A 14,045-nucleotide genomic window follows, 5' to 3' on the forward strand; every position below is an offset into this window, starting at 1 on the left:
AAAGCAGCTTTAGTGGGAAGGACAGAGGTTAATAAATCAATGATCTTAAAAATAAATGTGCAACTTTGGGAGGCTGAGGCAGGCAGATCACTCGAGTCCAGGAATTCAAGACCAGGTTGGGCAACATGACAAAATCCTGTCTCCACTAAAAATTCAAAAAATTAGCCAGGCATGGTGGCATGAGCCTGTGGTCCCAGCTACTCGGGGGGCTGAGGTGGGAGGATTACTTGAGCCCTGGAGGTTGAGGCTGCAGTGAGCCTCTATTGTGCCAGTGCAGTCCAGCCTCAGTGACAGAATGAGACCCTGTCTCAAAAATAAAATAAAATAAAATTGCAATAAAAATCACAGTAAGGTTTTTGAAGGAAAGGGATATAATGCTGAGGCAATGCTTGATGGGGGAACCTTACTTAGTCTGTGGGTCACAGAAGATTTGGCCAAGGAAATGGTACTTGCAGTGGAGAGCTGGAAGCTGACAGGAGCAGAAGACAAGGCCATAAGGGGTGAAGAGAGCAGATGCATTTCTGGCAAAGGGAAGAGTGTATGCCAATTCCTTTGGTAGGAGGAAGAATCTGAAGACCAAGAGGAAGGCACTCTTGATCTCAGCTCTACAGTACCAAGGCTTGAGGTGGTACCAAGGCTGTCTCTATGTGAATCAGTTCCAATAAACAACAGCTTACTACGTACAAGGTATTAAGCTTAGCAGGGGCCATAAAGATGAGGGAGATGGAGGTCAGGAGCTCAGAGTCCAACATGAAGGAATGCAATACAAGATGAGCACATCAACAGCTGTGACTCAAGATGGAATGTAAAGGCCATAAAGACACACACAGTGCTCCACGCAGATGAAAGAGGAGCTCACACTGGAAATGGGGGTTTAAGGAAAGACCTTGTGAGCAAGGCAATTTGGAGATGGGCCTTGAAGGAGTAGGAGGATTACAAGGGAAGAGCTGGAGAGAAGGGCCCTTTCAGGTAGAGGACACTATCACAAAGGCATGCGGTGGAGGATATGGGTGCATTCAGGAGACATAAAGCCTTCTGCCTCAGTGGGACTGTGGGACATGTGCAGGGAGCAGCAAAAGACCCTTGAATCAGAGCAGCCATTCACAGCCATATGTGGGAGCCTCAGAGTGCCAGGGCAAGGCATTTCCATGTGATTTGTTTGGCAGAGAGGAGCCACTGAGCACTGGCCTGGTGGGAGGTTTGGCAGTCATTCCCTTCCCACCCTCATCCCCATGGCACTGAGTCAGGGGAATTCTAAACCTGCAAAGGGCATGTGATATTCTCTCCTCACTGCGTTGTTGGGAAGATAAAGTTAGATAAAATTATTTGGAAAGTAAAAAAACCTTATACGCAAAAGACTGCTTTCTTTATAAAGAGGCCTAATTACATTCTCTTTTTAGGAAAGGTTTTCCTGTTTTAATACAGGCTGTAAATACAGTCTGGAAGAAGAAAACTGCTGACTGCTTTCCAGGAACTGAATACAGGTTCATCTTCCATCCGGGACTTCCTGTGTTGGAGAATGAGGCCCCTTTCTCAGGACCTACTACCTCCGCCCCCATCAGTTTTCACCTCTGCACAGCTTGAACCCTCTCTTCAGTCTCCATTTATCCCTCTGCCTCTTACACTCATCTTATTTTTCACTTCAAAGAATGTTTGTGCCTTATTTAAGCTCTCATTTTGATAGACAGAAAGTGCTCTACCTGGATTTCCCAGGGAACTGGAGCTTAGCAACGTGGGCAGGGAGGAATCTTAGCTGAAATCACATATTCAGAAGCTGAACGGCCTGGGCTCTAATCCCAGTTTTGCCACATACGAGTAGTATGACCTTGGACCAGTCACATAACTCCATACTCTTGGCCTATTTCCTGATCTATAAAACAAGGCTGATAGCATTATCCATCTTGTAGGGATGCTGGGTGCTAGCAGGTGGGAAACACTTAGAATAGTGCCTGGTACAAATACTTGTTTTTATTGTGAGCAAAACTAAACATGCCCCCTGCCCTCTTCTTGTCAAGCGTATTGGTTTCTGCTCTCCAGAACAGAAATGGGGCAGTCAGCCTAGGTTCCCCCTTCTCCCTCTTGACTCCATACCCCACCTGTGATGGTTAATACTGAGTATCAACTTGATTGGATTGAAGGATACAAAGTATTGATCCTGGATATGTCTGTGAGAGTGTTGCCAAAGGAAAGTAACTTTTGAGTCAGTGGGCTGGGAAAGGCAGAATCACCCTTAACCAACCCTTAAATTGTGGGCACAATCTAATCAGCTGCCCATGGAGCTAAACTATAAGGAGGCAGAACAATGTGAAAAGAGTGACTGGCCTAGCCTCCCAGCCTACATCTTTCTACCATGCTGGATGCTTCCTGCCCTTGAACGTCGGACTCCAAGTTCTTCAATTTTGGAGGCTGGACTGGCTGTCCTTGCTTCTCAGTCTGCAGATGGCCTATTGTGGGACATCGTGATCATGTGAGTTAATACTTAATATACTCCCTTTTATGTATATATATCTATTCTGTTAATTCTGTCCCTCTCAAGAACCCTGACTAACACACCACCAGTCCTGCTGATCTGCCTTCTGGCTTCTAAACCCTTCTGACCACACGCATCACCCCAGGAGGTTCGACCCTCATCTCTTGTCCTCTAGGCTACTGCAGTTGCCTCTGTTCTTGCTTCCTTTTTAGCCCATCCCTCCCCTGCAGCCAAGGGAATCTTTCCATAAAATTTCATTCAGCAGCTCCTCAGCACTTACAGGATAAATCCAGTTTCCTCCTCATGGACCCACAGCACCATGGGATGTGACCTCTGCCTCTCCTGTTGCTTTGGTGCTCATATTTCACACCACCTTAGTATTTTACATTCCCGCTTCTGGGGTATAAAACACTCCCTTTCTCTGCTTTGGCATGCATGCCTTCAGAATCCAGCTCCAACATCACTTCTGGGAGGCTTCTCCCATCCGCAACCCAGCCCCACCCCTGAAACTCTCCTGTCTCTCCCCTCTCACCACTCTGCATTAGAAATGTCTGTCCACCCCAGGGCACAGCTAAACAACAACAACAACAACAACAACAACAACAACAACAACAACAGCAGAAGAAACCTCTGCAGACACAAACGACTCTGTCTGACAGCTTTGAAGAGAGCAGTGGATCTCCCAACATGAAGGTTGAGATCTGAGAACGGACAGACTGCCTGCTCAAGTGGGTCCCTGACCCCTGCATAGCCTAACTGGGAGACATCCCTAACTAGGGGCAGACCGACACCCCACACCTCACACGGTGGAGTACACCCCTGAGAGGAAGCTTCCAAAGCAAGAATCAGACAGGTACACTCGCTGTTCGGCAATATTCTATCTTCTGCAGCCTCTGCTGCTGATACCCAGGCAAACAGGGTCTGGAGTGGACCTCAAGCAATCTCCAACAGACCTATAGCTGAGGGTCCTGACTGTTAGAAGGAAAACTAACAAACAGGAAGGACACCCACACCAAAACCCCATCAGTACGTCACCATCATCAAAGACCAGAGGCAGATAAAACCACAAAGATGGAGAAAAAGCAGGGCAGAAAAGCTGGAAATTCAAAAAATAAGAGTGCATCTCCCCCTGCAAAAGAACGCAGCTCATCGTCAGCAACGGATCAAAGCTGGACGGAGAATGACTTTGACGAGATGAGAGAAGAAGGCTTCAGTCCATCAAACTTCTCAGAGCTAAAGGAGGAATTACGTACCCAGCACAAAGAAACTAAAAATCTTGAAAAAAGAGTGGAAGAATTGATAACTAGAATAATTAATGCAGAGAAGGCCATAAACGAACTGACAGAGATGAAAACCATGACACGAGAAATACGTGACAAATGCATAAGCTTCAGTAACCGACTCGATCAACTGGAAGAAAGAGTATCAGCGATTGAGGATCAAATGAATGAAATGAAGTGAGAAGAGAAATCTAAAGAAAAAAGAAGAAAAGGAAATGAACAAAGCCTACAAGAAGTATGGGATTATGTAAAAAGACCAAATCTACATCTGATTGGGGTGCCTGAAAGTGAGGGGGAAAATGGAATCAAGTTGGAAAACACTCTGCAGGATATCATCCAGGAGAACTTCCCCAACCTAGTAGGGCAGGCCAACATTCAAATTCAGGAAATACAGAGAATTCCACAAAGATACTCCTCGAGAAGAGCAACTCCAAGACACATAATTGCCAGATTCACCAAAGTTGAAATGAAGGAAAAAGTCTGAAGGGCAGCCAGAGAGAAAGGTCGGGTTACCCACAAAGGGAAGCCCATCAGACTAACAGCAGATCTCTTGGCAGAAACTCTACAAGCCAGAAGAGAGTGGGGGCCAAAATTCAACATTCTTAAAGAAAAGAATTTTAAACCCAGAATTTCATATCCAGCCAAACTAAGTTTCATAAGTGAAGGAGAAATAAAATCTTTTACAGATAAGCAAATGCTTAGAGATTTTCTCACCACCAGGCCTGCCTTACAAGAGACCCTGAAGGAAGCACTAAACATGGAAAGGAACAACCGGTACCAGCCATTGCAAAAACATGCCAAAATGTAAAGACCATCGAGGCTAGGAAGAAACTGCATCAACTAACGAGCAAAATAACCAGTTAATGTCATAATGGCAGGATCAAGTTCACACATAACAATATTAACCTTAAATGTAAATGGACTAAATGGTCCAATTAAAAGACACAGACTGGCAAACTGGATGAAGAGTCAAGACCCATCAGTCTGCTGTATTCAGGAGACCCATCTCACATGCAGAGACATACATAGGCTCAAAATAAAGGGATGGAGGAAGATCTACCAAGCAAATGGAGAACAAAAAAAAAGCAGCGATTGCAATCCTAATCTCTGATAAAACAGACTTTAAATCATCAAAGATCAAAAGAGACAAAGAAGGACACTACATAATGGTAAAGGGATCAATTCAACAGGAAGAGCTAACTATCCTAAATATATATGCACCCAATACAGGAGCACCCAGTTTCATAAAGCAAGTCCTTAGAGACCTACAAAGAGACTTAGACTCCCATGCAGTAATAATGGGAGACTTCAACACCCCACTGTCAACATTAGACAGATCAACGAGACAGAAAGTTAACAAGGATATCCAGGAATTGAACTCATCTCTGCAGCAAGCAGACCTAATAGACAGCTACAGAACTCTCCACCCCGAATCAACAGAATGTACATTCTTCTCAGCACCACATCACACTTATTCCAACATTGACCACATAATTGGAAGTAAAGCACTCCTCAGCAAATGTACAAGAACAGAAATTATAACAAACTGTCTCTCAGACCACAGTGCAATCAAACTAGAACTCAGGACTAAGAAACTCAATCAAAACCACTCAACTACATGGAAACTGAATAACCTGCTCCTGAATGACTACTGGGTACATAATGAAATGAAGACAGAAATAAAGATATTCTTTGAAACCAATGAGAACAAAGATACAACATACCAGAATCTCTGGGACACATTTAAAGCAGTGTGTAGAGGGAAATTTATAGCACTAAATGCCCACAAGAGAAAGCAGGAAAGAACTGAAATTGACACTCTAACATCACAATTAAAAGAACTAGAGAAGCAAGAGCAAACACATTCAAAAGCTAGCAGAAGGCAAGAAACAACTATGATCAGAGCAGAACTGAAGGAGAGAGAGACACAAAAAACCCTCCAAAAAATCAATGAATCCAGAGGTTGGTTTTTTGAAAAGATCAACAAAATTGATAGACCGCTAGCAAGACTAATAAAGAAGAAAAGAGAGAAGAATCAAATAGACACAATAAAAAAATGATGAAGGGGATATCACCACCGACCCCACAGAAATACAAACTACCATCAGAGAATACTATAAACACCTCTATGCAAATCAACTAGAAAATCTAGAAGAAATGGATAATTTACTGGACACTTACACTCTCCCAAGACTAAACCAGGAAAAAGCTGAATCCCTGAATAGACCAATAGCAGGCTCTGAAATTGAGGCAATAATTAATAGCCTACCAACCAAAAAAAGTCCAGGACCAGATGGATTCACAGCTGAATTCTACCAGAGGTACAAGGAGGAGCTGGTACCATTCCTTCTGAAACTATTCCAATCAATAGAAAAAGAGGGAATCCTCCCTAACTCATTTTATGAGGCCAACATCATCTTGATACCAAAGCCTGGCAGAGACACAACAAAAAAAAGAGAATTTTAGATCAATATCCCCGATGAACATCGATGCAAAAATCCTCAATAAAATACTGGCAAACCGGATCCAGCAGCACATCAAAAAGCTTATCCACTATGATCAAGTGGGCTTCATCCCTGGGATGCAAGGATGGTTCAACATACGCAAATCAATAAACGTAATCCAGCATATAAACAGAACCAAAGACAAAAACCACATGATTATCTCAATAGATGAAGAAAAGGCCTTTGACAAAATTCACAGCCCCTCATGCTACAAAAGGCTCAATAAATTTGGTATTGATGGAACATATCTCAAAATAATAAGAGCTATTTATGACAAACCCACAGCCAATATCATACTGAATGGGCAAAAACTGGAAAAATTCCCTTTGAAAACTGGCACAAGACAGGGATGCCCTCTCTCACCACTCCTATTCAACATAGTGTTGGAAGTTCTGGCTAGGGCAATCAGGCAAGAGAAAGAAATCAAGGGTATTCAGTTAGGAAAAGAAGAAGTCAAATTGTCCCTGTTTGCAGATGACATGATTGTATATTTAGAAAACCCCATCGTCTCAGCCCAAAATCTCCTTAAGCTGATAAGCAACTTCAGCAAAGTCTCAGGATACAAAATTAATGTGCAAAAATCACAAGCATTCTTATACAGCAGTAACAGACAAACAGAAAGCCAAATCATGAATGAACTTCCATTCACAATTGCTTCAAAGAGAATAAAATACCTAGGAATCCAACTTACAAGGGATGTAAAGGACCTCTTCAAGGAGAACTACAAACCACTGCTCAGTGAAATAAAAGAGGACACAAACAAATGGAAGAACATACCATGGTCATGGATAGGAGGAATCAATATCGTGAAAACGGCCATACTGCCCAATGTAATTTACAGATTCAATGCCATCCCCATCAAGCTACCAATGAGTTTCTTCACAGAATTGGAAAAACTGCTTTAAAGTTCATATGGAACCAAAAAAGAGCCCACATTGCCAAGAGAATCCTAAGCAAAAAGAACAAAGCTGGAGGCATCATGCTACCTGACTTCAAACTATACTACAAGGCTACAGTAACCAAAACAGCATGGTACTGGTACCAAAATAGAGATATAGACCAATGGAATAGAACAGAGTCCTCAGAAATAATACCACACATCTACAGCCATCTGATCTTTGACAAATCTGACAAAAACAAGAAATGGGGAAAGGATTCCCTACTTAATAAATGGTGCTGGGAAAATTGGCTAGCCATAAGTACAAAGCTGAAACTGGATCCTTTCCTTACTCCTTATATGAAAATGAATTCAAGATGGATTAGAGACTTAAATGTTAGACCTAATACCATAAAAACCCTAGAAGAAAACCTAGGTAATACCATTCAGGACATCGGCATGGGCAAGGACTTCATGTCTAAAACACCAAAAGCAACGGCAACAAAAGCCAAAATTGACAAATGGGATCTAATTACACTAAAGACCTTCTGCACAGCAAAAGAAACTACCATCAGAGTCAACAGGCAACCTACAGAATGGGAGAAAATTTTTGCAATCTACTCATCAGACAAAGGGCTAATATCCAGAACCTACAAATAACTCAAACAAATTTACAAGAAAAAAACAAACAACCCCATCAAAAAGTGGGGAAAGGATATGAACAGACATTTCTCAAAAGAAGACATTCATACAGCCAAAAGACACATGAAAAAATGCTCATCATCACTGGCCATCAGAGAAATGCAAATCAAAACCACAATGAGATACCATCTCACACCAGTTACAATGGCGATCATTAAGAAGTCGGGAAACAACAGGTGCTGGAGAGGACGTGGAGAAATAGGGACACTTTTACACTGTTGGTGGGATTGTAAACTAATTCAACCATTATGGAAAACAGTATGGCGATTCCTCAAGGATCTAGAACTAGAAGTACCATATGACCCAGCCATTCCATTACTGGGTATATACCCAAAGGATTATAAATCACGCTGCTATAAAGACACATGCACACATATGTTTATTGCGGCACTATTCACAATAGCAAAGACTTGGAATCGACCCAAATGTCCATCAGTGACAGACTGGATTAAGAAAATGTGGCACACATACACCATGGAATACTATGCAGCCATAAAAAAGGATGAGTTTGTGTCCTTTGTAGGGACATGGATGCAGCTAGAAACCATCATTCTCAGCAAACTATCGCAAGAACAGAAAACCAAACACCGCATGTTCTCACTCATAGGTGGGAACTGAACAATGAGATCACTTGGACTTGGGAAGGGGAATATCACACACCGGGGCCTATCATGGGGAGGGGGGAGTGGGGAGGGATTGCACTGGGAGTTATACCTGATGTAAATGACGAGTTGATGGGTGTTGATGAGTTGATGGGTGCAGCACACCAACATGGCACAAGTATACACGTGTAACAAACCTGCACGTGATGCACATGTACCCTAGAACTTAAAGTATAATAATAAGAAAAAAATAAAAAAAAAAAATAAAAAAAAAAAGAAATGTCTGTCCACCCTCTGAAGCTCTCTGGGAGGCAGGGACTGTTTCACTTGTTCATGGATCTCCTGAATCAAACATGGCAAAAACTCAATATAGACTGAATGCATTGAATTACAAGGAGGAAAAACTGCAGCCACATGTTATGGGCTGAATTGTGTCCCCTGTCCCCAAATCATATGTTGAAGTCCTAACTCGGCGTCTCAGCATGTGGCTGTATTTGGAAATAGGGTCTTTAAAGATGTGATAAGCTAAAATGAGGCCACTAGGGTAAGCCCTAATCCAGCATGACGGGTGTGCTTATAAGAAGAGATTTGGACACAGACAGACACAGAGGGAAGCCCATATAAAGACATAGGGAAAGAGTGTTCAGAAGAAATCAATCCTGCAGACACCTTGTTCTTAGACGTCTAGTCTTCAGAATTATGAGAAAACAAACTTCTGTTGTGTAAGCCACCCCATTTGTGGTACTTTGCTATGGCAGTCTCACAAAGTATACATCATACTTCCTTGACATTTAAATTTAAGCACACCAAGTAATTTAAAAGCTAAAGTAACCTGTATTTCTTTCCAAAATAATTTGTTTCTGTCATAAAATCCCCCAAAATCTTGATACTGCCGAAGTAATTCAATCGGAGGCTGAGAGCCATAGCGATCCAGTCTGGGCATGTTTAAATCATCAACAAAAATCACAATTCGTTTGTTTCCTGGTGCTCCTAGGGAAATAAAATGAATTTAAGAATTATGATTTTCCCCTAGAAAATGTAAGACAAAGCTAGGGTATGGCTTTGGACTCAATGACATCCTATAGGTCATAAAGAGCTCAGTTCTGAGTCCTGCCCGGCGGAAGAGACTTCCTTCTGGCCCCACCCAGGCCCTTGCAGGAAGATGTGCTCCTGGTCAGGACGTCCACGTTGTCATGCCAGGTGGCCCCTTATCCTCACTGTCAGGGCACAAGATGGTGGCCTCTCTCCAGCAAGGAGTGAACTTTTCTCTGTCTCAGCCACTGCCCCCAGCAACTGTGCGGCTTAGGCATGAGTGAGGAACATCAGTTTCTTTCCATAGTAGGAAGAGGAAGAATGCCAAATTTTCCTTTCATAAATGTCATCACGGCACCCTCACAGGGAAAACAGATTAGATATTCAAAAGTGTCCTGATCACATCAAAGGGAAATCCAGTGCAGTGGGGCTGCACAATACCACATTTAAATAAATATACACACATTAGAAATACACACATTAGAAAAAGGAATGAGTGATAGCAGAGGAAAGAGAAACCCGATGGGCAAATAGCCATGTCTCTGTGGTTGGGATAATTACGGGAGGTGATTCCAAGGCAAACTGAGTGATTCACTCCATCCTGTGGTCCCCTGGAAGCCAAGTAGCAGGATGGGGGGGCCAAGGAAGGGGTCTAAGAGAAACCTTTGTAAAAATTTGGGGCCTCCACCAGAAAATAGAATGGCATCTGTTGCCCCTTGCCTACCTGAGCAGGAGAGAGGGGACAGAAAGAGGAGGCAGTGAAGCAGCTGGCAGCACCATTGTTTGGCATGACACGGCCTGCTAGATGGTGGGCAATGTGGGAGGCAGCCAAGCCTGAGCCCTGACTGGTGCACCACCCCAGAGACTGTGGACTGAGCAAGTAGGCCCCAGTTGCAAGAGGCTGCAGATGGATTGCTGGAGAGTGAGGGCTGAGGTCCTGACTCCCACCCACAGGGAAACTTCCAGTGGTGAGGCCAATGCCTGACCTACAGTTCTTTTGGGAGTTGCTTACAAGAGCCCCCTCCTGAAAGCCTGCCTCACAGACAGCATGGACACCACTCAGTGCCAGCTACAGAAGCAGGGACCAGCCACAGAGAGGCCCATCTGAGCACTGGTTAGATACAAGAAACTTGTCCTTTCCTTCTTCTTCTCCATTCCCCGCATACTCCAGCCTCCTACAGGGAGGTTGGGGAGGAGTGACGAGCATCCCATGACCCCTTCACCACCAGTATGTACCTGCGGCCACAAACCTGGCTTATGACAGAGGAGAGGAGGAACTTTGAATTGGGTATTGGATTGAGGCTTAGACTGGCCCAGACTCCAAATGTCTGAAGGTGACCAGAAAGTTATGCCAGTTATCTAAGCAGTTAATAAGGGAGGGTGGGGAAGCTACCACAAAACCTGGCTGAAAGCACTGACTGAAGAAAAAACCAAAACAGTCTATACTTATTCCTCAGAGTTCAGATAATCCAATGTGCCAAATATACAGAGGTTTGTTTATTTTAAATAAGGTGAAATCAGTGCATGTTGGAAGAACCTGGGTGTAGAGAGGGAGAGCCATGGAGTGGCAGAGATTGAAGATGTTCTGAGTTGAAGGTGATGATAGAAATAAATGACTTGCTTGGCAACACTAAGACATCTACATAGCTAGCATAAAAACGCCATCAACAGAATCACCTTTACAAGTAAATTAAGCAAATAAAATATCCAATTGTCATTTTATTACATGTACTATTTATGTCATTTATTAGCTTAATGAATAATTTCTGTGGGACAAACTAAAATAATGATTCTTACCTAGAATATTTTTTCTTTTTCTCTCCAGTTTTGACTCAATGATCTCCTGTGTCGTTGCAGATGAAGTTTGAGCAGAAAAATTCAGATAAACAGGGACATAACCAGCTGATTCTTGAATTTTATTTAGCAATCCTTTTGCAATCACAGACTTAAATTAAAATAAGTTAATTAATGTCACATCAATATAATCTCTTTCAGTTATATCTGTAATAATTTGGCACAATAAGTAAGAAACACGATAAAAAGAGAGAGGTTAAAGCCAGATTGAAATGTCTGCTTTCTCTTACTGGAGATTCCGTTTAGTTACATTTTTCAGAACCAAAGAGATATTCTAATCTGCACTATCTTAGCAAAACGTTTTAATTTAATTTCATGCCAAAATCCATCTTGGCTACTCTTCAAGCCAATTTATGGAAAGAGTCACAGAAAGATGCAAATTCCTTTTAGAATAAATTTTTTTGGGAAACAGTGAAATTTTATGTGGATTCTCCAAAACTTACAAGCCTCATCAGTATTCCTCCCTCCATTCTACTTTAACAAAAAACCCCAGATAATCAAGGATACCATTGTTGTGTCAGATACAAGTGAACAGGCAGGAGGGGATGGGCTGATCTCTATCAACAGTCTTTTGGGAATGCAAACTCCTCTGGCCAGTTCCCATCCAACCAGTGCAGTGGCAGCCCCCAAAATACCAAGGAATAAAACATAAAAGCCCCTAAACACAAATGCTGGCCTACAGGGCTCTCTAGTTCATACAGTATCAACTCCAAGAATGCATTCAGAAACCGGCAAACTTTAGAACAATTCCTAGGATCAATATAGATTCAGCATAACATTCTTCCTGCAAAAACGCTAAAAGCTAAAAAAAAAATTCCTCTCAGAAATAATATTACTTCTGGTGCTAACAATTTGAAGTCCACCATGCCCTCACATTTGGAGAGGACTTCTTGTTTGATGTAAGTTTCCTACCTTGCCCACTCCAGTTATTCCAGTAAACAACACAGAATGCTTGACTGCCAGTAGTTTTTCCATTAGGTACCCATAGCGCACTGTGTCAGTTGTGGGGACAAGCATTTCAAAAAATGGAACATCTCGGTTGTATTTGAAGGTAGGTATGATTCGTTCCCAGGGATCCAACCGTTTGGTGTCAAAGTCCATATGAATGCTCCACAGATCACCAGAACTGGGAAGCTAAAGTACAAAATTAAACACCACTTTCAATAGGGAATAAGCAATATTGACACACAGTAGTAGATACATTTATATAGAAACAAAGGCAGTCAAAAAACCTAAATGGATTTGGATTTCTTTTTTCTTTGTAGATACATAGTTATTTAGGTATCTGAGACTAGTGATTTAAACCAAATCATGTAACACAATGCATGAAAATACCTGTTATAGTGATTATATTAAAACCCATGCCAGAATTGTAAAGCATTTTTAATTAAATTTAACATTTAGGGGCTTACTCTATGTCAAATACTATCTCTGATGCTGAGGACAAGTGCTGAATGAGATCCAGCCTCTGTCTTCAATGACCTGGTAATCCCCCTGAGGGACATAAGCACTTCAGTTAATACCCATGGGGAAATAAGGGCTCTAAAGGAGTTTATTACAATCACACACACACACACACACACACACACACACACACACACACACAGAGCAATGGCTCATTTCTACTTGCAGGGGAGTTATGGTGATGGCTACAGATTCAGGAAGGCTTCCAGGGGTGGTAATGCTACAACTCAGACTTGAAGAACAAGCTGGAGTCAGATGGGCAAAAAAGGGATGGCATGGGGTGGGAAAGAACGGGTTCAGGATTCAGACTAAAAAAATAGAATTAGAAGTCTGATGCCATGGAAAATATGGTGTATACTGGGAAGCACGAGAACGCTGCATACAGTGAGATGAGGCTGGAAATAGAGATGGGCCAAGTTTTAAAAGCTTTACTTTTTAAAGATCTTAGAGCAACAATTCAGTGTGGGATTCTAAGCAGGTAGGTAACATCATCAGATTGCATTTCAGAAGTTTCATTCTGGCAGCTGTACAGAGCACTATTGCTTCAAGGTCATTTGACAGTGACTTTTAGTAAGAAATTCATTTTTCATTGTGACTCTGTACATACATATATATGTGTATCTACAAACATGTAAAATATTTACCTCTACTATGTGCAATTCACTCTACTTTTTTTTTATTGTTATCCAGAATCAAAGGTTTTATTTTTTTATTTTTTTATTTTTATTATACTTTAAGTTCTAGGGTACATGTGCACAATGTTCAGGTTACATATATGTTGGTGTGCTGCACCCATTAACTCATCATTTACATTAGTTATATTTCCTAATGCTATCCCTCCTCTCTCCCCCACCCCACAATAGGCCCCAGTGTGTGATGTTCCCTGCCCTGTGTCCAAATGTTCTCATTGTTCAGTTCCCACCTATGAGTGAGAACATGTGGTGTTTGGTTTTCTGTTCTTGTGATAGTTTGCTAAGAATGATGGTTTCCAGCTGCATCCATGTCCCTACAAAGGACACAAACTCATCCTTTTTTATGGCTGCATAGTATTCCATGGTGTATATGTGCCACATTTTCTTAATCCAGTCTGTCACAGATGGACATTTGGGTTGATTCCAAGTCTTTGCTATTGTGAATAGTGCTGCAATAAACATACATGTGCATGTGTCTTTATAGCAGCATGATTTATAATCCTTTGGGTATACACCCAGTAATGGGATGGCTGGGTCAAATGGTATTTCTAGTTCTAGATCCTTGAGG

At 42.1% G+C, this 14,045-nt stretch overlaps 1 protein-coding gene across 2 annotated transcripts in view; it reads right to left on the bottom strand.

Annotated features, from left to right (window-relative positions):
* DNAH6 (dynein axonemal heavy chain 6) overlaps positions 1 to 14,045 on the bottom strand; it is a 330,576-nt gene that overhangs the window by 150,677 nt on the left and 165,854 nt on the right. For both annotated transcript variants that reach the window (XM_030920632.1, XM_030920633.1), the window contains 3 exons: positions 12,234 to 12,455; positions 11,265 to 11,412; positions 9,268 to 9,425 (listed from right to left, as the gene is read on the bottom strand). In XM_030920632.1, coding sequence (XP_030776492.1) covers positions 9,268 to 9,425; positions 11,265 to 11,412; positions 12,234 to 12,455 — 528 coding nt within the window. The remainder of the gene's footprint in view (positions 1 to 9,267; positions 9,426 to 11,264; positions 11,413 to 12,233; positions 12,456 to 14,045) is intronic.

The sequence above is a fragment of the Rhinopithecus roxellana genome, chromosome 17 (genome assembly GCF_007565055.1).
Source record: "Rhinopithecus roxellana isolate Shanxi Qingling chromosome 17, ASM756505v1, whole genome shotgun sequence".
NCBI lineage: Eukaryota > Metazoa > Chordata > Mammalia > Primates > Cercopithecidae > Rhinopithecus > Rhinopithecus roxellana.